At 37.8% G+C, this 24,375-nt stretch overlaps 1 protein-coding gene across 2 annotated transcripts in view; it reads right to left on the bottom strand.

Annotated features, from left to right (window-relative positions):
• The window catches only part of EFEMP1 (EGF containing fibulin extracellular matrix protein 1), a 66,751-nt gene that overhangs the window by 39,198 nt on the left and 3,178 nt on the right, over positions 1-24,375 (bottom strand). For both annotated transcript variants that reach the window (XM_054575423.1, XM_054575424.1), the window contains exons 3-4: positions 21,683-21,731; positions 21,102-21,512 (exon numbers count right to left, since the gene is read on the bottom strand). In XM_054575423.1, the coding sequence (XP_054431398.1) occupies positions 21,102-21,512; positions 21,683-21,731 (460 nt within the window). The remainder of the gene's footprint in view (positions 1-21,101; positions 21,513-21,682; positions 21,732-24,375) is intronic.

The raw sequence follows: 24,375 nt of genomic DNA, 5'->3' as shown, positions 1-24,375 counted from the left end.
GTCAACTATGCTAGTAACAGAGTAAAACCATGGCATATTAGGGAAATATTCTTTTGGAAAACTGATTTTGGTTTCTTTAAACACCAAAAGGCTTCCTTCAAATGCTTTCCTTATAGCCACAGGTAAATGATGTATGTGTATATGATAGTCTCTTGTTCTCATATGAAGGGGATAAAGAAAATTAAGAAGAAAATGAAATAATTGAAAGCCAAGGAAAAACACCATGCTTATGGTGGTAGTATGACAAATGAGCAAGTGGTTAAGCTGTTTGCCTGTCTCCATCCTGCATTTCTGACTCCTTTCCATTTAAATATTTGATTTTTCATTTGCCCTTTCTCAGTTTTACTCTAATTGAACAGACAATTCTTTTAACTTGAGAGCTCTTAGTCCTGCCACATCCAAGGTAGTAAGAGAACCACCTTCTACTGGTCTGTAGGCCTGAGCACTTCAGCAGTGGTTTCCCTGGCTCAGCACTGTGGCCCTTCAGTGCACCCCAACCACTGGGAGCTCAGCAGGGCTACCCTGCCACCCTTATCTCCTCAGTGAGGCTGGGCTGCTGTCCAGGACCTCAGGACTCCAAGGTCTGCCAACTAATCTTACGACTATGCACATAGATATCAATAAAATTCAGGAGGTCCTGTATGATTGGTTTGAACCTCACTGCAACATAAGTAGTTTCATTTAAAAGCTAGTCTTTTCCTTAGATTCCAACTTATCAATGCCATTTTATATGACCGACCTCCCTTATTAGCCAGGCTACATACTGCCTTGTGCAATATACATGTTACCATTAGTCTGCCTTTGCAGCGAGCCGCTCTGCAGCCTGTCTATCTTAATGGAATAGACTCCTCTTCAAGGTCCAGCTCACATCTACCCTCTTTCTGCTTCTATTTCCAGGCCAATGTAAGATCACTACAGAAAATAGCTTGTCCAGCGGATCTTCAGGACAGCTGTATCCACAAATTATCTTTGTTAAGAAAGAGGGGTAGCAGAAAACTTGCTATCTATGGAAAGTCTTGGATGCCTTCTCCCCACCTCACTTTAACTAGAACCACCTTAAGGATGGAGGGGTGTCCCTGGCACTTTGTCTGGCTTAGGGTCCAAAACAAGGTTTGCCTTGACTACCGAATTCAGGCTTTCCTCATTAGGAACCCAGCAGTTGGATAAGCCTTGGTACACATCAGTGGCCAGTTTGTTGAAGAAACCAGTTGAGCTCTCCTTTAGGTCTGATGTATAAATTCCATCACTGTGATAATGTGGCAAAAACACCTAAGACAAATAACACTCAATGCTTCCATATTATTTAAACAATTATATTGCCACTACAACAAATTTTTAAATAAAGTGAATGTGTACAACCTTTTGTAGCTTCTGCAAAGGCTGTTACAACTTTACTTTCAAACTAGCCTCCTGCTAACTTTTAGTATGAACTTTCAGGTAGAACAAACCCCATGTAGTAAAAATCCTTTAAGAGTTAGTTATCTTCTGTGTGGGTAAAATAATAATGGCCTGGAATGATGCACTAAGTGCTGAGTAGATTTTTAAAGCTGAGTTTGAATCTTTCTTAAAGCTTTTCCTGAGCTAAGGTATTTTCTCCACAGCATTATATTTGATAAAGATTTAAGCTTACAAATAGAGCTGTGCTATTTGTAGAATTAAAGTCATGCTTAATTCTAGAGTCATGTAGAATTAAAGTATGCCTTCGAAGCACTGTTATAAATGGAGAATAAAACCACTCCTAATTAGTTACAATAAATTACTTAACTGGGTTAACGCGTTTGGAATTCTGAAATAAGTTTTAAAAGCTAATGATGTGTTTACTTCTTTTGTGAACAAAGAGGGTAGACTTCATTTGTATTTGTATAAGTAAGTTTCAGGTTGATATAGGGCATCTTTCACTTGGTGCCGAAGGGATCCAATCATGTCATTTCCCAGTATTTTCAAGACGAAACCCAAACTTTTTAATGTGACATGTGAGAACCCTTCATGATTTGAGTGTTGCCTACCCTCATGTGCTACACGCAGAATCATACAGAACACTTTTTCCCTTCTTCTCTGTCTTCTACTTACAGCCTTAGTAAATGTTGTTTCCCTGTGTGAAACGTTCTTTTTCCTTCCCTTTTTCTATTCCCCTAGTTTGTTAAAGGCTAATTCGCACAACTTCCTAAGACTGAGGCCTGCTGTCAGCTTCTCTGGGAAGTCTCTAAAATGGAATCTAAAACACCACATTCTAATTACTGTCCACTTCCTCTTAAACTGTGAGCTCTCTAAAAACAGCCACTATATGCTTTTATCTTGTATTAGCACCTGCTGTGTTTTGCTCATACAATATAGAGTAATACAGTAGTTACGCAGCTCAGGTTTGATGAGTAATCTCACACTTTAAAACTACGTTTAGGGATCTAGCTCTGTGGTCTTGTGCCATCTCTCAAACTGTAAATAACGAAGCAAATGTTAAATTTCCTCCCATCTTATTATTCCCAAATCCATTAAAATAAAAAAGTAAATCCAACGACTAACACATCATCTCCTCAGACCCCATTCTTTAGAATGAAGTACAGGCATGGCTTGTTTATGATGTGTTCCAGAATGGACACAAATGGATCAATAAATGGACAGAACAGGTTTTTTACCTTTGCAAAATTCTAGTTGTGGATAAGTCATCAAAAACAAACAAACAAAAACAAGTATCGTGACTTAGTGAAGTGAGAAGCTTAATCCAGTTAAAATTCCTTTGGATTATTCTATACACTAAACTGAATATATATTCTTATGTTCTTGCTCCATTAGCTTAGCTGTCCAGTCTCACCGCTTACTCCTGAACTGCCATTCCTCCTCCTTTTTTTTTACTCCATTTAAATTCTTATTGTTAAACAAAGATAATTTTTAACTGGAAAATTCATTTCCCCTAAACAGATCAGGAGAGCTTGTTGCTCTCCTCTACTTATAATTAGATTATTGCTTAGTTCATGTTTATGTATAAATTAAATGGTAGGGGACTTATAGGGGAAAGTGGGCCTATGGATAATTGCCTCTTACTATAATTTCCTATAATTACATGAACTTTGTTATAACCAGGGCATGACTCTACTTAGGTTGTGTTCATTATATTTTGCAGTGTCACAGCCCTAAATATGTTAAAATAAGAGTAGCTGCTATTAAAGGTCTATGTTTAGACATACTTTATGCTTAGAGACTTGCTTTGTATTCCTTCAGTCAAATATTATGACTAATGAACATTCTACAGTTTAAGAGATGAGGGCATGATTGTTCAGAAGATCATTTAACGACTTGTTTTACTCCTCATTGGTTACTTTATAGGGCGCAGGACCTGAAATTATAAAAAATCTTAATTTAGGATCTGGAGAACATTATGCTAAGCGAAATACGTCAGTCAGAGAAAGAAAAATTCCAAATGATTTCACTCATATTGGAACCTAATGAACAAATTGAACTAACAAACAAAATAGAGATAGACTCAGAGAGAGCAGGATGACAGTTATGGGAGATGGTTGGGGGTGGAGGGATTGAGCAAAAAGGAAAAAGGAATCTTGGACATGGACAACAGGGTTATGACTATGGGAGGGGAGAAGATATAAGGGGGATAAATATGATAATGGAAAAATACAATACAAATAAAAAGTAAAAAAGAATTTTTTGTTTACCTTCATAATTCTATAAATAAATATATTGCTAAACAACATTATAAACAGTTTACCCTACTTGGAGTGGCACTTGTATAGAATCATCATTTGACTGAGGAGAAGCACTTGCATGCAAAAATAATGAATGTGCTTGTTAAAAATAGTTCTAAACAAATGATTATAATCCTGAACTTAGTCCTTGTGGATTAAACTCTAATTTTTATGCCTCTTATTAGCAACATCACTATATGCACAGTAATTGAAAGTGAACACAATTCTTTCCTGAGAAACTCTCTCACCTTCCAATAAATCAGACTAAGATATATCCTCTCCATCCCCATTCTGCACCCTAGTCTGTTAAGAGGATTTAACACATTTAACCATATGTGTACACCTATTTTTCTTCCTCATTCTACAACTTTCCGGAAGTAGCATTTTCAATTTGTCACTCCTTGCTCAAAATCTTTCACTAGTTATGCCAGTATTAAATCTAAAAGGCTTAACCAAAAATTCAAGAATCCAGGGTTCTATATAACTGTCCTCCAATGACTTTTTAAAAATATCCTTAACTGAGGATATATTTATTGATTTTAGAAAGAGAGGAAGGGGGTGGGGAGAAAGAGAGCGAGAGAAACAACAATGTGACAAACATTGATCAGTTGCCTCCCTTATGCACCCTGACTGGGGATCGAATTCCCACCCTAGGTTTGTGCCCTGGGGATTGAACGAGCAACCTTTAGGTGTATGGTACAGTGCTCTAACCAGCTGAGCCACCTGGCCAGGGCTCCAGCGGCTTTCCCTGTCTTGTTTCCTGCTGTTCCACAGTAGTCCCCCTTTCCCCTCTCCAAACAAGGACACGATACTGTCAGCATTATTTTGTAAACAGGGTTTCTACCCAGCAAAGCCGGCCTTTCTCTTCTCAGGATTATTCACATCCAGTTCATTCTTCTTGACCCAGAGGATCACATCCACTCTCTCCACAAAGTCCTTACTGGCCCCTATTGCAGCAACCAGTCCCTCCTCTGGACTCTTCCAGTGCTTTTTGCCAACAACCATTTACCATCAGTTACAGAGGACTGAGGCTCTCAACTAGAGTTTTGTTGATTTGAATTGTTGAGCTGAATTATTTGTATCATTTAATTTTTAAAAAATCTGATCTTAACCTACCTCTTCAAATAGACTGAAAAGTTCTTACAAGAAGGGTAGTGTGTAGGCATCTAGTACAACCTGAGCACATATTAACTGAATACATTGATGGATGGACTGATGAATAAGAGACTAAAACTTGAACAAATGAATGCATGAGTAGTGCAGATTTCGGAGTATTCATCAAAAATATTTCCTAAATTTACACTAACAATTTGGGGTCTAGCAAGGGAAAGAAAGGTGGAGTACTTGAAAGCCAAGGCTCTTGATATTGAAATTATCCTTTAATGCCTACAGGACAAAAAATAGTGGGCCCAGCCAGAATGACTGGAAATAGGCTCTTTTGGTTCTGTAATTCGTCTACTGAGCCCTGTGTGTTTGAGAATTTAAGATCAGCATGAAGTTACAGTGAGAACCTGACCACGCAATGTCTCCCTTTCCTTCTACCCAAGGAGGGTTCATGACCTCATTCTTTGAGAAGTGGACTCTCCTCCAAAGCATTTGAAGACTGCCTCTCTGCAAGATTAAGTAAAACGCAAAATGGGAGCAGGCAGACCCAATCTTACTCAGAGAGCATGCACCAATTCCAGGGGGAAAAGTCATTGCTTAGTTTTATAATATATATTTTTCTTCTGAACCTTTTAAAAGATCAACTCTGGTTTCAGTTTAATTTTCTTTTTTCTTTTTCTTTCTTTCTTTCTTTCTTTTTTTTTTTACAATAAACCTACATGGCCACTTCTTCAAATTTGTTCCAGATGGATTTAATCAAAGAATGATTGATTATCCACTCAGTCGTGAGCTATGTGGTTAAGCTCAGAAACCTACAACAAACTGGTTTGGAGCCGTGTTTCATGGTAAGTGGCGGAGAGGATAATCCTTAAACTGTCATTTTAGAGTTAGTGATGAGGAAAGAGGAATTTAGTGGGGCTACTTATGTCAAGAGAATGTATTATTAGTAAATGGATGGCTAGAAATGATGGAATCTTACGAGCATAATGCATTTTTCCCCTCTGGACTTCACAGTAAAGGGAACCAGATATGACTGGGAGCCCCCTTGAGGGCTGCCCCAGTTCTCACTGCCGGCTTCATGGGCCAGACCAGTCTCCCCAGGATGCTCCAGGCTGGAGACCAGAGGTGGACTTCTATCTGGCTACTGAGGCACCCATTTATCCTACTACCTACACAACAGGCCTACAGAGGTTTTTAGTATTGGCATCAGAGACACCTGTGCAAATCTGGAAACTAATTCTTAGGGAGAGTGAATCAAGGAGAAAATGTTCTACACTCCATACAGAGCTGCATTATGTTCTTTGAAAAGCAATTTAAGAACATTTGGTCCATTTCCATGGTCTTTAAGAAAAAACCCCCTTTTTTTGGATTTTACTTACTCCTTTTTATAGCTACGTTAGACTTTATTCTTTCCCTCCAGTTAATTCACAATCTGGCTACTAGAATATTCTTCTAGGGGAAATTGGGTGTGGCTGGTAGCCTTCCCTACATGTCAGCATTTATAGGTCCTCTTATACATGATTCAATTTTTTGGTTTCCATCTTCACTGATTTTCCTAATTTATCTTTTCCTGTCCCTTAAAGTGCTATCCTACTTCCCTGTGGCCTTCTGGTTGAAAAACAAGTCACTATTTTGCCTCTTATTAATGTAACTATTCCTCAGAATCCCAAGAAAGTTCCTGTTGGATTTAATGGCTTCTGAATTTTTAGTTATTATACAATCTATTTATTATCACCTTAGGTTATGTTGAGCACATGTCTCTAGTAGACTTCTCAGGCAAAAGATAAGAGGTAAACATATTTTAACATAAAAATGATGATTCTAGGAGCAGGCTTTTGAATAGGGTGTAGGAAGGAAAATGTGACCAAAACAGAACAGAAATTTCTATGGAGAGATGGGGAACATTTCCATGATTCCCCAAGAAACTAAAATATCACAGCTGTGTAGGCCAAAAGTTAACATGAAGCAAGAACAGTTTAAATTTCTTTTATGTAACAGGCGTGTGGGTACATGCTAATCTGCAAAAATAAAGAGAGTTTTGTGTTTGCTCATAAAGTTTTTGTTTCATGGATATTGTTTATTTGTAGAGTGGAGTAAAGGAGGATTTTAATAAAAAGAAGTTTTAAAATCAAAGGATATAGTTATAATTATCTAGGAGTGGTTTTGGAAAGGATGGATAGCATTTTAGAAATCCCCAGCCCATAGACAAGAAAAGGGTACATTCACACAAAAGGAGCTGTTAGAAGCAGCAAGGTTCTTCTTTTGGACGGTACTTTGGCTATTTCAGCCACACCCATCACGCTGCATATCTGAATGAGTCATCCAGTCTCCTGCACTCCAGGGGAGGTGGGTGCATTTTGCTTTTTAACTCATATTTTGCTTTTAGAAACTAGTTAAAATTCTAGGTTTAACTCTCAAGGTTTGGTTGGAATCAATTCAGGGGGCGATTTTAATTACAGATTCTGGTAGGCAGCTTCTGACATGACTCCCGAGGATGCCAGTCTCCTGGCTTTCATGCCCTTGAATGTGGGCTGGATCTAGTGACTAGTTTCTGATGAACAGAACATGGCAAAAGTGATGCGTTGCCACTTCAGTGATTAAGTTACAAAGACTGTGGCTTTAACCTTGTTAGTATTTTCTCTCTTGCTGATATCTTCTCTTGCCCTGTACTTGCTCACTCTAATGAAGAAGGCTGCCGCGTTGTAAGATGCTGTTAAGAGAGGTGTATGTGGCAAGGTACTGAGAACTCTTGAGGGAAGGAGGCAGGAAGTGAATCCTGCCAACAACCCATTAGAGAGTGAGCTAGAAAGTGGATCCTTCACATCAAGCCTGAAGGCAACTGTATTTCTGGGAAAGGCCCAAAGCCTGAGGGCCCAACCCAGTCACACCTTGATTCCTGACCTAGAGAAACTGGGAGATAGTAAATGTTTGTTGTTTTAAGCCCCTAAATTTTAGCATAATTTGTTACATGGCAACAGATAACTGGCTCATTAGACCTCCTTATGTGATGGATAATAATGCATAAGCTCAGGAAAGACTGATTGCTTTGGTTGTAAGCATGGTGTGAGTCTGAGGCTGAAAAAGAAATCCCAAAATGTGAGATGCACAAACTCATAGACTTTAAGCAGATTGTTCTTTGCTGAGAAGTACTCATGTTCCCCAATGACGGTAGGAAATCAATTCAAAATCAAGGAAATAATTAATAGCCTGTAACATTTAGTATTGGCACCTTCACATTTAAAAGGAGTTTATATTAATACATGTGAAATATATTTACGCACCAAAATAAAAATAACTCCTTTATAAGCTAGGATTGCAATGGAGTCCTGGGCTGTAGCATGAACTATAATAATTATCCATGTCAGTGCCTGGGGAAAAGATCCCAGTGACCTAGCTTTTAAAGCTTCAGTGATTTGGTCCAGACTTTCAGCAAACAACTAGCACAAGGTGTGAACTGTTTTGTCAATAAAGAGTCAAGTCATTAGAACTGTCTGCTTTTTGTTTCTGAATCATTAATGCTATTATTATCACAGAATGCACCTGCATTCTTCCCAGGGCAGATTTTAACTTGCCCTGGTATGTTTTCCTGATAGATATGCCATTTGAAAGACAAAGAAGAACTCCTATCAATAGAAACAGTTTAAATTCCAGGCAGTATCAATCAAGAACCATATAGCAGCCACACCTCCAAGGCTTGTAACCTAGACAAAGTGCATTCTCTCCTCTCCTGTCTCCCTTCTTCTCTTTCTCCCTCTCCTCTTTCTCCTCTCTTCCTCTCTCTCTACTAAAATCATGTTAAATAAGAGCTGGGAAGGAAAACTCTTATTTTTAATAGCTGAGAAAACTGAGGCCCAGAGAGGTTAACTGACTTAATATGGTCAGAGTCACTTAGGGAAAGATTCAGATGGGAACCTTTGTCTCTTGCTGAGTTTTATGTGGTTTCTGACACTTTTTGCTGCCAAACACCACTTTCTGGATCCTCCGCAGCACTCAAGCATTGAAAACATTCCTCTACATGAGGAAATTCTATTAATTAAGAAGGAAGGGAAATATCTACGTATTATAACTGTAGCTGCTACAATGGAATTTATATCAGAGAAACAGTATATAACCAGAGGAGAAAAATATCTTTGGGGGGAAAACACTATGTGCAAATCTATCCAAATTATACTACATTTTGCTAACTGCAGAAAACAGAGAATGAAGAATCACTAGACCTAACAGCTTCTTGGTGGGAAGAACAAATTGTCAGCTACTGGAAGACAGGCTCTGTATATATCAGCTAAATCTGGGAGATGGTTAGGGATGTGAAATATTGGGCTTCCTGTCAGACCTACTGCTTTCAGATCTTCATTTTAATAGGATCGCAAGGTACTCTGTATGTTCATTACAGTTTGAGAAACACTGGTCTACCACACATAGTATATAGGAGAGTTCCCAAAACATATTAGACAATTGAATCCCATTCTAAAGACTCCCATAGTCAATTGTATAAAAACAGCAAAACTGATTTATTTGGGTGTCACCTTTTCTTTTTTCCTTCATCAGTCTTTTGAGGAAAAAAGTGCATTTATACATATGTACATAGTAGTTATAATACTATTTTAAGAGATACTACAATAGAACCTGTTTTTGATTAGTATAGTCTTATGCTTGCTCAATGTCCTCTACTGTCCCATCTTGCTCTTTCATTATCTCTCTTCCATCTTTCTGCATCTTTCTCCCCTGCCCCGCCCCCTGGCCTCTCATTCCCCTTACAGCTAGCTGCTCCTATATCTCAGGGTAAGAGCTGTTAGTTCCTGGAAGAGGAAGACATGGCTTAGCTGTTTGCTGCACTTTGCTTTTTTCTCCACAAATGTGTGAATACAGCATTGGCCTCTACCCTAACAGGTGTTCACTGCATTTTGTTTTTTCCCGTAAATGACTTATTTCCATACTGAATGGTGTGTGGTGATGGTAGTTGGTGTTGTGGGGAGGGTGTCACTTTTACTCGAGTCACTAAGCAGAGGGTCCAGGGAAGTCCTGTGACTAGCTGGCTTCACAGTTTCATGATAATATGTGGCATATAAATTAAGAATCAATCAATGAGCAAGCAACATTTAAATCATGAATTTTTAGTGACTACAGTTACCCAGTTGTAATCTTTGTGGTTAAAATGTTCACCTAACTGTAATAGAGAAGAGGGAAAGTGGTGTTGTCCTTCTGCTGACTTAGTTGACATAAAAGTGATGTGTAATCCATTAGAATGATCTTTAAATGTAGCTCTCCAAACCAACTGCAAAGACTTGGTCTGAATTTGAATCTACACTGATTCCTTTTTTTTTTTTTTTTCTAATTTGAGATCTGCACTGAGGAATAGGCAGACCTGTTACTTGCAGTTAGTTTTGCCTATTTGATTTCTTAAGCTCTTGAGAAAATTCAAAATACCATTCATATTTAATGAAACGATTCATGCAACCTTCCTTATTGAGGTCTTCCTTATTTTCTCTTGTCACTATAAACTATTCTGTTAAGATGAGGCCAGGGAACTGTGTATTTTACCAAGAAAAATATACAACTAAAACCACTTTGTAATAGACTTGTAATACTTTTGGTAATGTGTAATTCTGCCTGCTCCTGACTTTGATAATACCGTCATATTTTCCAATAATTCTTTAAAACTCTCCATCAGAACCCTAACACTGCTGTGGCCATGTTTTTATATTGAGGTATTAACCATCTGTGATAGCTTGGCTTATTGGAAACTATTATTCTGGCATGTTTACACAATCCATTTTTCTGGCAATATTGAAAAATCAATGAAAAAGCTTTTTTAGTTTACTTAGAATTGAACTCTAATTTACAATGGTTTTGCTATTTAGCATTTTTTTAAAATGAGCTATTTTACCAAATAATCTTTCCTGGTTTTTCAGGACAATCATTACCTGCTTAAATTGTACCACAGTTTAATTTCCTTCTTTCACTTAGCTTCTTTTTATCATTAGCTTATGTTTTTTCATTCACTAAAGAAGGGAGGTCATGCACTTGATGTTCAGAACAAAGCCCTGAATCTCTGCCAGATTGTGTGGGAGGACTTTTTTTCTCTGGCTACCTCCCTGGATTAGGATTCTCCTGATACACCAGGTCGTGGACTGTTTTTACAAAAAGCGCCCACAGCTTTTACTGGGAAAGTTTAATTAATCATAAATGACTGGAATTTTCTGCTTGGCGTGTCCAGTGGCATTTTATGCTTGGCTATCTCCTGACTATATAGTTCACTGAAGTCTGAAGAATGGAAGAGCTTGGGGATTCATTGTCAGACTCAGACAAGTTATTTTCTAATCCAACCTATGATGGTCTATCTAAAAAGTTTGTTTTGTTAAAAATTCAGTTGCTCATTATGGATTACCAAGGTAGGTCAGGATGGAATCCAGGCACATCTCTAAGAAAGATTAGGAAAGAAATGGCCAGGATGCTGCAGGAGTGTAAGGCTAGAGCCTTAGTGGTTAGGCCTTAATACTTTCACTTCTATTTTGTTGACCCTTTCTGTATTCCATTTAACAAAATTCTTTTTTGATTTACTAGTGTAGTAGCTGTCCAAGGTGCCCTATTCTCTTGTGAGAGGTGGAATTTAAAAACGGTTTCTAGTGTGAATTTTACGAAAATAATAAGAGGGGAACTATGTTCTGAATCATTTTAGAAGCATTTATCAGTTTTGATCAGTTTAATTTTGGTACATGTTAATTTCCTGCCACTGAAAAAATGGCACAATTTATGTTTGTGCACCTGTGTGTATATGGGCGTTAACTTGAGTGGGTACATGTATGCATGTGTGTGAATGCAAATAGCCAGGATAAACTAAGTCTAAGCAAGAAAGAGCGCATTTAGTGTGTACAGACAGGTTTCTCAGGTGTCTTTTAACCACTTCTTTTGGAATGTCCTTTTCTATTTTAGATGAGGTATATCTGATATCACAAACTGCTCAGGTGAGAACATGGATAAGGAGAGAAAACCATTTTACAGAACAGTGTCCCTTTAGGCTTCAACTATAGAAAACAATGATTAGAAAAAAGTTCACTGGTGAGATTGGCAAATTGAATAATGCCAGATATCTAAATTGCTCACATATTTTAAGAGAAAGATTAAACTTGATCTAATTCTCTAAGAAACCTCTTGAAATCAATAGCAATTTGAAGGATTCATCAGCAGACTCTGATAAATGGACTTATACTACTCTTTGTAATTTTGGTGTATTAAAAGGTATTAAGATATTTAAATGTTACTGTGATAGTGAAAATGTCAACAACAATTTAATGGCATACTCATTTTGTTAATGTGTGTATGAAAGAAGGGCTTGCCTGCAATATATTTCACAAGTGAAATCTAACTAATCACCATTGAAGAGAAGTTATTCCCTAATCCAGATCACGATACACCTGGTCTCCAGGGTGGACGCTGAACAGGACCTCTTGTTTCCCATTTTAGAATGTGTTCCATAGCTGCACTCAGTGAGGCAGGATTAGATATCCTTGCTGCACACACTGATCTTTAGAGTGCAAAATTTATTTCCCTATAGTCCCTGGAGCTTTTTGAGATTTAACTATTTGCACAGGGGCAGTTCCAATTCCCATCACGGTTTTCACTTTAGCTGGGCACATGTAGAGCTATACACATAGATGTTATGTTTGTCTCTAATTCCATTCTCTGCGTCACAGAGATCCATTCATTGGTTTAATGGTTGCCAGAAAGTAAACAGATTTTAAGTACTTCCAATTACTAGTCTTATTTCACCTACAGTTCAAGTATAAGCTAGTTATCAGCTTGCAGTGGGTCTTCAGTAAGCTGGTTTCTTTCTTCATGAGATCCAAGGATTTCCTTCTCACTTCTCTAAAATTCCGCTCTTCCTACTTTGGGACCAGATCAGAACTGATCTTAAGTCACCCACACCCAATTAAGTGACATTTCTGTAATCTATCCTTTATCATTTAAACAAAGTAAATTTTAAAAAGATAATTTCTGGGCTGTAGTAGAGGGAAATGACCAAAATGGATTGTTCTGATCCCTTCTTCCATTTTTACTCTTACTGTTCAGAGCTTTATCAAGTGCCTTAAGTTTCTTCACAATATCAGACAGCTCATATAAATATTTACCAGTCTTATTTTTTCAATTCAAATATAAATATTAACATTTCCTAAATTCAACTGTATTATCATTATTCACCAGTTAACTTTCTAGGAAGTATATATTTGACACAGAGATGCATTCATTGGTTAAATGTCTTGCCAGAAAGTAAACAGATTTCAAGTATTTTCAATTATTAGTCTTGCTCTAAGAATAACAGCAACCTGTTTATGCACCAATGTTTATTAAAAATCTAACAACCCAAGATATAAATTATAGACTTTATAGCTTCTTCTTTCAAGTGGCTTAAAGCTTCATATGGGAATAAAATATTTAAGCCCTTTAAAATTAGTGAGAAATATGATAACATATGTAGTTGAGAAATATACCTTATATTCATATACTATGCAATAGCTCATTTTCAAGGATAGTTTTAGAACTCAGAATAAACTTTAAGTCTAAGTTCTCTGATGATTAAAAACCATTTATTTATTCAAACACACACATATACATGCACATGCCAAACATTTGCTTAATGCCTATTCATTAATAAGTAAAGTGGGATACAGTTCAAGAAGCTAGTTAGGCAGAGCTGGTGAACATGTTGATATTTTGTTGGGGAGAATCAGGAACTGAAGCTAGAACCAGTAATAGACACTTGCTGTGCAGTGTCTCCACATCATGTGAACTTTCTGATTCGTTCTCCCTCTACCCACTGCCACCCTTGCTTTGTTAGCACTCCTATCAGCAGCACGATGCTTCTAGGGGACTTTCCTGGGAAACTACTGTAAGACATAAGGGATATGGACACAATGCTGCTTTGTGCTTGTTCTCCTCGGCTCCAGGATGACTACTTCCTCTGCTGTTTGGATCTTAATTTCCTCATCAGGTCTCCCAGTTTCCCCTCATCATTCTCTCCTAAATGGGACATTCCAGGGAGAAACCAGACTTTTGCTCTTGACCATATTTCTGGGTACATGTTTTTTACTTTGTCCCAATATGGATTTTAGTAAATTGTAAGGTTACCGGTGTCACATGCTACTTTTACCTGTTTTTTTGACAATTTGTTATGCACTTCTTGTGGGGCACCATGTGTTTACTTTATTGAACTCTTTGTTTCTTTTATCATTATTTGATAACTCCTGGGTCAATAATACAAAGTTCCCTAAGGGTTACGACTACTTCTTTCTACTTGGATTCTATCGAAGTGCCTTACAAGAGAAAGTGGTTCTCAAACTTGATTGAGTTTATTGAACATTAATGGAATGGTTTTGTGCTCTGTTTGAGCAATTTCACTTGTAATATTGCCTGGTTAGCTTTGGCTGGTATAGATATACACTTATTTGAAAGGTAGTTCAAGTTTTAGAATTTCAGTTAGCCCAATTCTAAAATTTTTAGTCTATTTAGTATACATTTACATAACACTGATTCACTGTCTCCCTTTCTAAAATCTGTGGTTGTATGAAATTGATGGCAATAAACTTTCCATGCTGCCGCCAATATCCTAGCACTCCGCCTTCCTTTCACGTCATTTCTTCACTTCTTTATTAAATGTTTACAAATCATTTAGGTTCAAGATACAAGCCTGCAATTGTGGCTAAATGCTTGCAACGACAGCCGTTTTCTTATGCCAATATTTGAATACAGTTTTCTTGATCAGTTTTATTTTTGAGTGTGCAATTTGCAGTTACCTCCTGGAAAAAGAAGCAGGCTAATGAATTTCAGATGTGGCGTGAATTGCTTATTTGTACATTCATGCAAAATCAGACACATTTGGGGAAAATTTTGTTTACTCTGGTTTCAAAGAATAACATTGTGCCAGTAATTCAACAAGTGCAAAGGCAATCCTTACAAATGGGGCAACTTATTGATTTCAGAGAATAGAGCTTGAAACTTTCCACTGGAGAAAGAAATAATGAGCCAGTACAGTACCAGTGCACATTCCTGAAGTTACCCAGGCTTGCAATTCTACTCTAATCTGCTGCTTTTTGTTTCTATGGAGATAGAGAAATTCATTTCACAGATTAAGTGTTAATTAGTTTTAACAAGAATTTTCTTGTCTTTGATAGGAAGTAAATCTTTGACCAAGTTTAAATTGAAGAGCAGATACTTACGTAAATATTCTTCTAATATCTGATGATATTCATAGAGTCTAAACAAATGAGATGTCAGCTGCGCCCTTGGTATTCTGATAACCAGAAGACGCTTTAAGACCAAAGTCCGAGTCAACCTCCTCTTTTGAGACTCATGAGTTGAACCTCCTAACAGCACTGCCTTATCTCTCAAGTTTATATCAAGAGTGTAAAGAGGTCACTTATGGAGTGTATGGGGATCTCTTTGCACCAATCATATTATCATACCTATAACAGAAATTAGAGTTTCACCTACTGACAATTTAAAGGTGGTTACAGTATTTCACATTTGCAGATTTTATAGAGAGATGTAAGATCGCCTGTCTTCTTTCTTCTCCTATTCCCCTAGATTGCACATATCATGCCCTTGATCCAGAGATATTGTCCTAACCAGGACTCATGACCGATCTTGTTTAGGGATCAGAGTAATGGTGTTGACAATAAAAAAAGATGAGAAAAGTAGGCTACAAATATTATTCTATTCCAGAAGCAGGATGTATACTTTTGATGTTTTTCTCTTCACTACTTCCCATATTCCATATAAAGCATTCTGACCCTGCCCTCTGATATTTGCAGATAAATGCAGCTTCCTGAAGTTAAGATTAAATCAGAACACTGGCTCTCAAATTTGAGCAGGGATCCAAATCATGGGATTGTTAAAACACAGATTGCTGAGCCGCATCCCTAAAATTTCTGCTTCAGTAGGTCTGATGGGGCTCAGGATTTTGCATTTACAAGTTGCTGTATGATGCCAGGGCTCTAGTTTGGGACCACACTTCAGAAATCATTAACTTTGGCAGTAATATAGTGTAGTCGCTTGTTGAAGAGTGATCATACTGATCTCTTCCATCCTTCCACCTCAAATAGCTGTCATTCAATTTTTATGAAGGGATTTCAAGGACACTTTCTGACTGTGCATGAATCAGATACCTATACATACTGTTCACAGGTGTATATCCAAAATGAATCTTAAATTAACTAGAAATTCAATGACTACATTTTTTTGAAAAGTAAATTATGATACACTGCTAGATTTTTCAGGAGGAAATCAATCATTTCTATTATACTGCATCATCTTATTTAAAAAGTAATTAAGTTTTCCTTATAAACTTAACTCCTATTTATTGATGTGGCTTTAGAGAATTTTTAGATATTCGAAGATAACTAACAACAAAGAACTGTAAGAAGACTAAACACTCATTTTACTTTCTGCTTGTTGTATTTCTTTTCTGTTATAATGATAATTTACTCGATTATAGTCTTCCTTTTGCAAAATATCTATTTTCTGAGATCAAAGGTTGTTTTTGGGGTGGGGTGTGTATAATTATATGTAACAAAAATTAGGCATTTCCTCACAAACTAACAAAAGCAACCAGAGACCCTAATGACATTAGTGAGGATCAAAAAAAGGGTAGTGTTTGAATGTTCTTTGGTAATGACAATGCTAGGTATGCTAAGCCACTTGATTGCACTATAATTTATAAATCCTCTTTTGGATATGATATCATTTAAGATTCAAATGAAAGAAGTCAAAGAAAGATGTCCCTACCTTGTGAGAATCTGTACATGTTAGTTCAAGTTTCTCTTTTTTAAAGTGGATGTATAGATAATAACTTTTTTTTCAAAATAGTATTTTAGTTATCCTTATGTATATAAAGAAATGTGTGGAAGATAATAGATGGTTCCCAAGAGTGTAGGTTTATTTTAGCCCTGAGTATAATTTTTGTTCCTTTAGGCTTTATAAAAGGCATTCCAAAAAAGATTTTTAGTTGTTTCCATGCCATCGGTAAAAAAAGATAAACACAAAATAAAGTCATTGAAGCTATAGCTAAAAATTTTTAAAAATAAAATTTGTGGCAAACAAAACTTTTAGTTGAAGCATGGTATTTAATTAGGCTGTGTGGTAAAAATTTTTCCTTGCAGTAATGTGGTAAGATGAGCTAACTATGGCGTGACAGTGACAGGTAGGCAGATGCTGAAGCCTAGGTACCCTCCATGAGCGAGCTACACGATGTGCAAATGAGCTCGTTGACAAACTGGCAAGTGGGATTCTGACAACTCAAAAGAAAGGCTCTGTCCAGGTACATAAAAATCAATGAGGTTTAGACTTTGAAAGTTTAAAACAAATTATAAAAAAACCCCAGCAGTCCCATCGATAAACAATGCCTGAACCTGAGGGGAAAAAAATGGTTCTAATATTGAGATTCTCACTTGTGGGGTGCATATTTGGTTACTGGGAATGGGCTGGGGTGGTCAGCCATCCCATTTGCCCAGGAATGAGGCATTTCCAGGGCTGTGGGGCTTTCAGTTTCCAAACCAGAACAGTCGCGGACAGACAAGGATGTTGGCAAATCATAGGTTATGTTTTCACATTTCTCACTTTATATAATACAAGCCAGCCACTGCATTCTGGATTTGGCTCCATAATCAGCTTTGTTAAGCATTTGTATTGAGTTTATTTTTTGATGGCACAGATTCTTTAACAAGTTAGTAGTGATACCTATTAAATCCTGAATGCGTTTAGTAATGGCTTAATTACCAGTTATACAAAATATCCTATGTTTAATTTTTCAAAAGTTCAATTACATGTACAAATTCCTTCAAATTGAACAATCAATGCTTCCTTCTGTCAGTTTCTAAATGGTTTTTCTTCCCCCAAGAATGGGGCTCTTAGAAGGTTATATTTGATTTCAAAAATTCTTTCTCAACTTGATCTAGTGATTTCTAATTCCATCTCCATTGAGGAAGGTTACATAAAAACTATATACTAAAAAAGATGTAGAAAGATAAAGTGAGTCATTTGTGGGTCACAGTATATTTTCCATTCATCCAAATTTCTTTTGGTGTAGATGAGTATCTGTTGTCTTTGAGGCAGATGATAGCTCATGGAGAAACTAAATTTCATGGAGAAACTTCATTTATACATGACTCCAGGTATGTTACACTGAAATGATCTTCATGTAATTTTATAGCTGCCATCTGTCATTTGAAATTCTCGGTTTGAGTGGCTCCCCAGCATTACCCTAAGTTATCAAAAATTACCTGAAAAAAAAACCTGTTCACTATGAATCAATATTTGGATGTTATGTTGTATTCTAAACCCCTTGTTTTTGCAAAAAATTGAAAAACTCTGGAAAAATTTAAGAAAAGGAATAAAAGGATCACGTTTTCATTAAATGTTAAAACAAAGACTGCTGGTTAATTATATATTTATAAAGAAGAATATATTTTAAAATATCTAGTGGTATTTAAATTATTAGGTGCCATCTATGATTAGTAATAGTGCATTCAAAGGCACAATTGACTTTAACACTGAAATATAGTGCAGATTTCAGCCATCACATACAGATGTCCTCAGCTTTAGGTTATATAAAAATAAACTGTACCTGTTAAAAAAATATATGCAGAAAAAAGAAATACTTTTAATACAAATATGACTCATCTGCAGGCATTCATTTATTGTGACCCAGTGACCATGGTAAATGTGTTTGGATTATTGGGCATAAGTATGCAACATTTAAAAGGGAGTGGAGATCTTGGTTACAACAGAAAGCTCCTCAAACTCCACAATGATGTCAGTAATTGAGGTCCTTGGAGCACATTATTGTTTTAAGCAGAGGTCCCCACAATTTCACATTGGTTATAAAACATTATTTTGTGCTGCTGGCCTGGAATGAGAATGTCGTACATCTGTAGGCAATTAGAAGAAGCTGGACTGTGTGTTTGATCAGCTCAATAATAAACGGGCATAAGTGTGACTCGACTTATGTTAGTCAGATTTCCTAGACAGATTATCCTGTTGTTATCATATGAAATAACTCCCTTTATCAATAATTAAGTAAATCCACATTTGTAGGCACTCTGTAAAATTGTGAGGTGGGAAGAAATCCAACTTAAGCAATAAGTCATCCAAAAAACTTTGACCACTGCTTCCAGTGATACAGACCACCTCCTCCACCAAGTTTTAGATATTGGTTGAATTATGCAGTTTGTGTGCAATCAGTAAGTACATACATAGCATCTACAATAAGCAAGGTATTTAATAGTTTTAGTTTAGAACTATAAAAATTTCCCAAAGAATTACAAATGTTTTAATATGTGAAAAGTAACTTATTTTGTAAGATAGTCTGAATCTTTTTAGAAAATATAAATAGGATTTCATTGTTATTATTCACATTTTATGATACAGTTTCTACCAATGCTTGTTGCAAGTAACCAGTGAGTGTTTTAAGTCCTGAATATATTTTATCCTAGAACTTACACCTTCGGTTATAGGCATCATTCCTGAATTCCTCAATTGTCAATGATGGACTGACTATAAGCTACTTTGAGAAAAAACCCATCCATTTATCTGTTTTTTTTCCTCTTAAGTACCAGTGAAATATACACCTGAAGTGTAAAAAATAATTCAGTATATAAGAGTCATACTTAAAACATTTCATCAAAACATATCAGTTTCAGGAAAAATACCACTGAACCTTCCAATATAATTATATATTTCAATAACAATTAAAAGTTGGTATTTTAAAAAAATCAGGAATTTTTATCAATATTCCCTCAAATATATATACACAAAATAACCTCATGAGGTTATCTCCTTGACATAACCCTTAAATTAAATATCAGAATATTAAGCAGATGCTGAGGCATTCATCATCAATATTGGAATTCTGACTCATGACAGTAACACGAACCAGATGCTAATATGATGGGCTCTCTGAAAAGTGACACCATCACAGCAAGGGTTAGCTCTTGTTGTGGGGTACTTTCAATTTGAACACAAAATATAAAATAATAAAAGGGAGAGCATGATAGGTTTCCTTACTTTATTCATAAGCCATTTAAAATCTACTATTTCTTATAAAGATAAAACTCAACACCAGTGAATAAGGGGCAGTAGCCCAGAGGACCAGAAGATGTTTTTTCACTTAATGCAGCAGCTAGCTGATCCCACTTGAACCCCTCAGTGTTGAGGGAGGAAGGTGATCTCTTCCTCACGCATGAGCAGGCAGAAGGTGGGAACTCCCGGGCCCTTTCCATTGATTGCCGCCCCCCTCCCCGTACCCAGGCATTTATGGTATGACATGGGGTCTACGCAAGCAGCTCTGACGTGAAAAAGGAGTCTGGGACTCCAATGCTTTGTCTCAGTAACACAATCTCCGCATCAGGCAGATTTGAAAGGGACTGTTAAGTAGGGAGAGGGAAACAGAATTAGCACAGTCCAGTTAGCTAATCTCCTACATGTCTTCGAAGCCCAAGATTCTTACTGCTTTGCTAGCATGTAAGAATATAGCTGTTTCTAGAACACACAGTGATGTGTACTCTTTGTGAAAATAAACAGGAATAACTCAGGCAAATGGTGCCATGGTGCATGCGATATAAATGAAATGTGTTCAAATGAGAGCTTTAAAAGACATAATATGAGAGGGTGAGACTCCTTTCCCTCAAAGATGCTGAGAAGCAGGAGCCCCGTTTCTTTATTCCACAATAAGGAAAAAATGTCAGTGGCAAGTTCAATGAAAAGAAAATTTGAGAACCCAAAAGAGAATATTTATGGAGTAGCTTGACAGGACAATTTCATCTTCCCGTGAACAACCTGACTGCTCCTTCTGACAGCTGGGACTCCGGCCCTGGCGGCCTGGGTTTGTAGGCAGGCTCTGCACTCACCACCTGTGTGGCCCCTGGTTCTAAAACTTGGCCGCACACTGGAACCACATAGGGAGCTTTAGAAATAATGATACCCGGAACCTGCCCCTGAGATTGTTATTTGATTGGGCTGGGCTGTAGCTTGGACAGAGGGGTTTTGAAGGCTCCCAAGTGACTCTAAATATGTGCAGTGAAGGTTGAGAAACACTGATAACCTGCCTGAGCCATGGTTTCCTGATTTGTAAAATGATGACTATGTGGGCAGCAACTTCCTTTTAGGATTATTGTGATGATAATGCAGGAAAAGCATTTAGCACAATGTCTGGCACAAGTAGGAAGCTGTCAAAAATTTGTGAGTTGTTATTTTCACCAAGAGATGCACTTGGGCAAGAATCGTCTCATTAGTATAAAAAGTCATGCTTACCTTGGCAGACGTTATGCTCACTCGGCTCATAGCCTGCTGCACACTGGATCCGGTGAGAAGGGTTGGAGGGAACGCGTTGAGGGTCAGCTGGGTTCCGCCGGGTGACAAAGTTATTGCGGGTAGTCTGCATTTCTGGGCCTGCAACTGCAGCAGCACTGACGACATACCCGGCCCCAGGCACTGCTCCGCTGGTTGCCATGCCACTGGCTGATACACCCCCAGCTGTGACCGAGGCTGTGGCTGTATTTGCAGCTACACCCGTACTTTCAGCTGCTGGTGTTTCTTGCTGAGGTTGTTCATTATTGACAATAATCTGGGCTGTTTTAGGAAGGCAGAGGTATCCTCCGTAGTGGTTGACACATTTCATCCCACCTTTGCAGGCGTCTGGGACAATGTCACATTCATCAATATCTGCAGTCAGTAATAATAGAAGTCAGGAATCTTCTCAGGGGGAAAACTGAACATGTACATAAATGCTCATGCCTTTTTGGTATAATACAAACCAGACAGGAAGAGTGACATGAGATGAAGAGTAACACAGAAAGCAATGTTCAGATGGGAATTCTTTGAAGTGGGCTCACCTTTGCACTGCTGTCTTACAGGATCCCACTCATATCCATCTGTGCATTGCTGTGAAGAAAACATCAAGAGGGGCCCAGGAGACAGTTAGTTAGTGTATCCGGTCCCTAGCAAGTCACTCTAAAGCTTCATTCTTATGGCAACCATCTTTGTACTAGATTCCTAGATAGATGATGAAATGAGCAGTTTAATATTATCTAGCTTTTCTTTCTTTTTTTTTTTTTTTTAAAGACAAATCCGTGCATTGTCTCACTTCAGGCTTATCCCTTCTCAATCACCAGCTGGCTCAACTCTACTGTTGTGTGTGGTATAGTCACCCACGATCGTCTTGGAATTCTTCCTCGTCTTGATACTAATCTCTTGTCTCTCTGACTGTTCTACTCTTTTTTGTTTTATTTGCTTCTTGTCCCACATTGTAAGTACCCCTCCCCCATAAAAAGTTTTTTTCAAGGAAGTTTATTTTTTCAGCTTTTTTGACTCTTCCTTCTCTCCCTGAATCCTCTTAGAGCAGTCCAGAGCCCGGCTTTCCTTTTCATCCCTATTCAGCTGAGTCCAGAGCCTCCCTAGGAGGAAGGAGGAAGGAGTTGGCTTGCTTCCTCCTTCCAGTTCTCACGGGTCCTTTCTTTCACTCACTGAACTATCTATCTGTCAAGTACCTTCTTACATAAGCCACCAGTCTAGTCCCTGGGAATCCTAGTCCCTGTCCTTGAGCAGCTCTTAGGGCAGAAGAGGAGACACATGGGTAGACAAGGTGGAGCAAGATGTTAGGGGCCGTGACACAAGCTTGCACGCAGAAGGACTGGTGGGTGGGCTTAACAGGGTGGAGGGAAAGGCTCTTTGGGGAGGCCAAAAGTGAATGGGGATTTACAGTATTAAAATTGTTAAAGAGGGGAGGGGCTGCAGGTAGTTTTGGGAGGGTAGGGATGAGGTTAAAGAGGTAGGCAAGGCCAAATCTGGGAAGCCTTTCTTTGGGACGGACAGGAATTGAATTCTTACTGAAGGTCAGTAAGTCTCAAACTGTAATATGGTTAAGAATCACCCAGGGTGCTTGTAAAATGAAGGGTCCTGGTTCTACCCAAAAGATCGAATTCTGGGTAGGAGGCCTGGGATCTGAATCCTAACAAGCATCCCAGGTGATTCTGATACAGTTCATCTATGAGCTACTTCTTTCTATTTTACTTTATTTTATTTTTCATTGAATTTATTGGGGTGACATTTGTTAATAGAATTATGTAGGTTTCAGGTGTACAATTCTATAAAACATCATCTGTATATTGTATTGTGTGTTCACCACCCCAAGTCAAGTCTCCTCCCATCACTATTTATCCTCCTTTTACCCTCTTCTTCCTTCCCACTCCCTTTTCCCTCTAATAATCACCATACTGTTGTCTGCCTTTGAGTTTTTGTTTTGGCTTAATCCCTTCACCTTTTTCACCCTGTTCCCAATCCCTTCCCTTTGACAGCTGTCAGTTTGTTCTCTGTATCTATGAGTCTGTTTCTATTTTGTTTGTTAGTTTATTTTGTCCACTAGATTCCAAATGTAAGTGAAATCATATGGTGTTTGTCTTTCTGTGATTGGCTTATTTCATTTAGCATGGGCTACTTCTTGAGAAAAGAAGAAAGATGCTTCAGGAAGTATAAAGTAAACAAAGAAATAAACAAATTTGTTTAATAGAGCTGAGAGTTGCTTATGCACACAACAGATACTTGGCAAGTAAATGGCTGAATGGAGACAGAGAGGTCAGTGTAGATATTTTACTGATATGTGAAACTTAGCAGGGTAAACACTAAACTCACTTTATCTCCCCAACTTATTCATCACAGTTTCCCAACACTGTTCAAGGCACTACCACCATTCTCAGGACCCAGGATTACAATTTTGCCATCAGCATGGACTTTCCCAATTATTTTCCTTCAGTTATGCTGGCTTTGTGTCACTTTTATATCTACCAATTAGTATAGGCCTTCCTGGTCCCATGAGTAGGCAAGACTTCTGAGCTGGTCTCCGTATCTCCACATGGTTGCACACGGCCTCCACGGCAACCTTTCTTGCTCTCCTGGTTCTACTGTTCTTCCATCCAAGAGATCAATGGCAGTGGCCTGCAGTCCTCTAATCTCCCATTATCATCATCTCTTGTTCTCCCTACAACCCAGCTCCAGCCACCTGACCTTGTCACTTCTTGGACTTGTCTTGGTTGTTTTCGCTTCCAGACTTTGATTATGCCACTTTTTTTTTCTGATTCAGGTGCCTCTTCAGCCTTTCTAGATTAATCTGAAATCATTACTTCCTTCAAGAACCAGTACAGAGTTCTAGCTCCTCCAATATGCCAGCACTGACATTAATTACCTCCTTGCATTTCTACTGCCTTAGCAACTTGAATAATCTGTATAATAATATTATTCGTACTTCCTTAGGAACTTTGTAGTTCTCGACTGTATCTTCCCAGGGTAAATTCCCTGAGGTTATTGTCTGAATTTTCTTAGTAAACAAATAAACTCTTTTGATAGTAATGAGAACTGCTTTTTTTTTCTTTTTCCCTGCACATGGCAGATACTTGGCAAATAAATAACTGAATGTACCCTCTCTTTAATATAGACAGGGAATGCTATATTGTGGATATGAGCCCATCCTTCTAAAAAGTTTCTTTCAATGACAGTTCACTTGGATAACCTGTATGCTAATAGAAAAGACCTC

This window comes from Pteronotus mesoamericanus, unplaced genomic scaffold, assembly GCF_021234165.1.
Source record: "Pteronotus mesoamericanus isolate MK-2021 breed Mesoamerican mustached bat unplaced genomic scaffold, CSHL_Meso_final contig_291, whole genome shotgun sequence".
NCBI lineage: Eukaryota > Metazoa > Chordata > Mammalia > Chiroptera > Mormoopidae > Pteronotus > Pteronotus mesoamericanus.
Note: the sequence above shows the minus strand (reverse complement) of the source record. Positions and strands in the feature narration are given on the sequence as shown.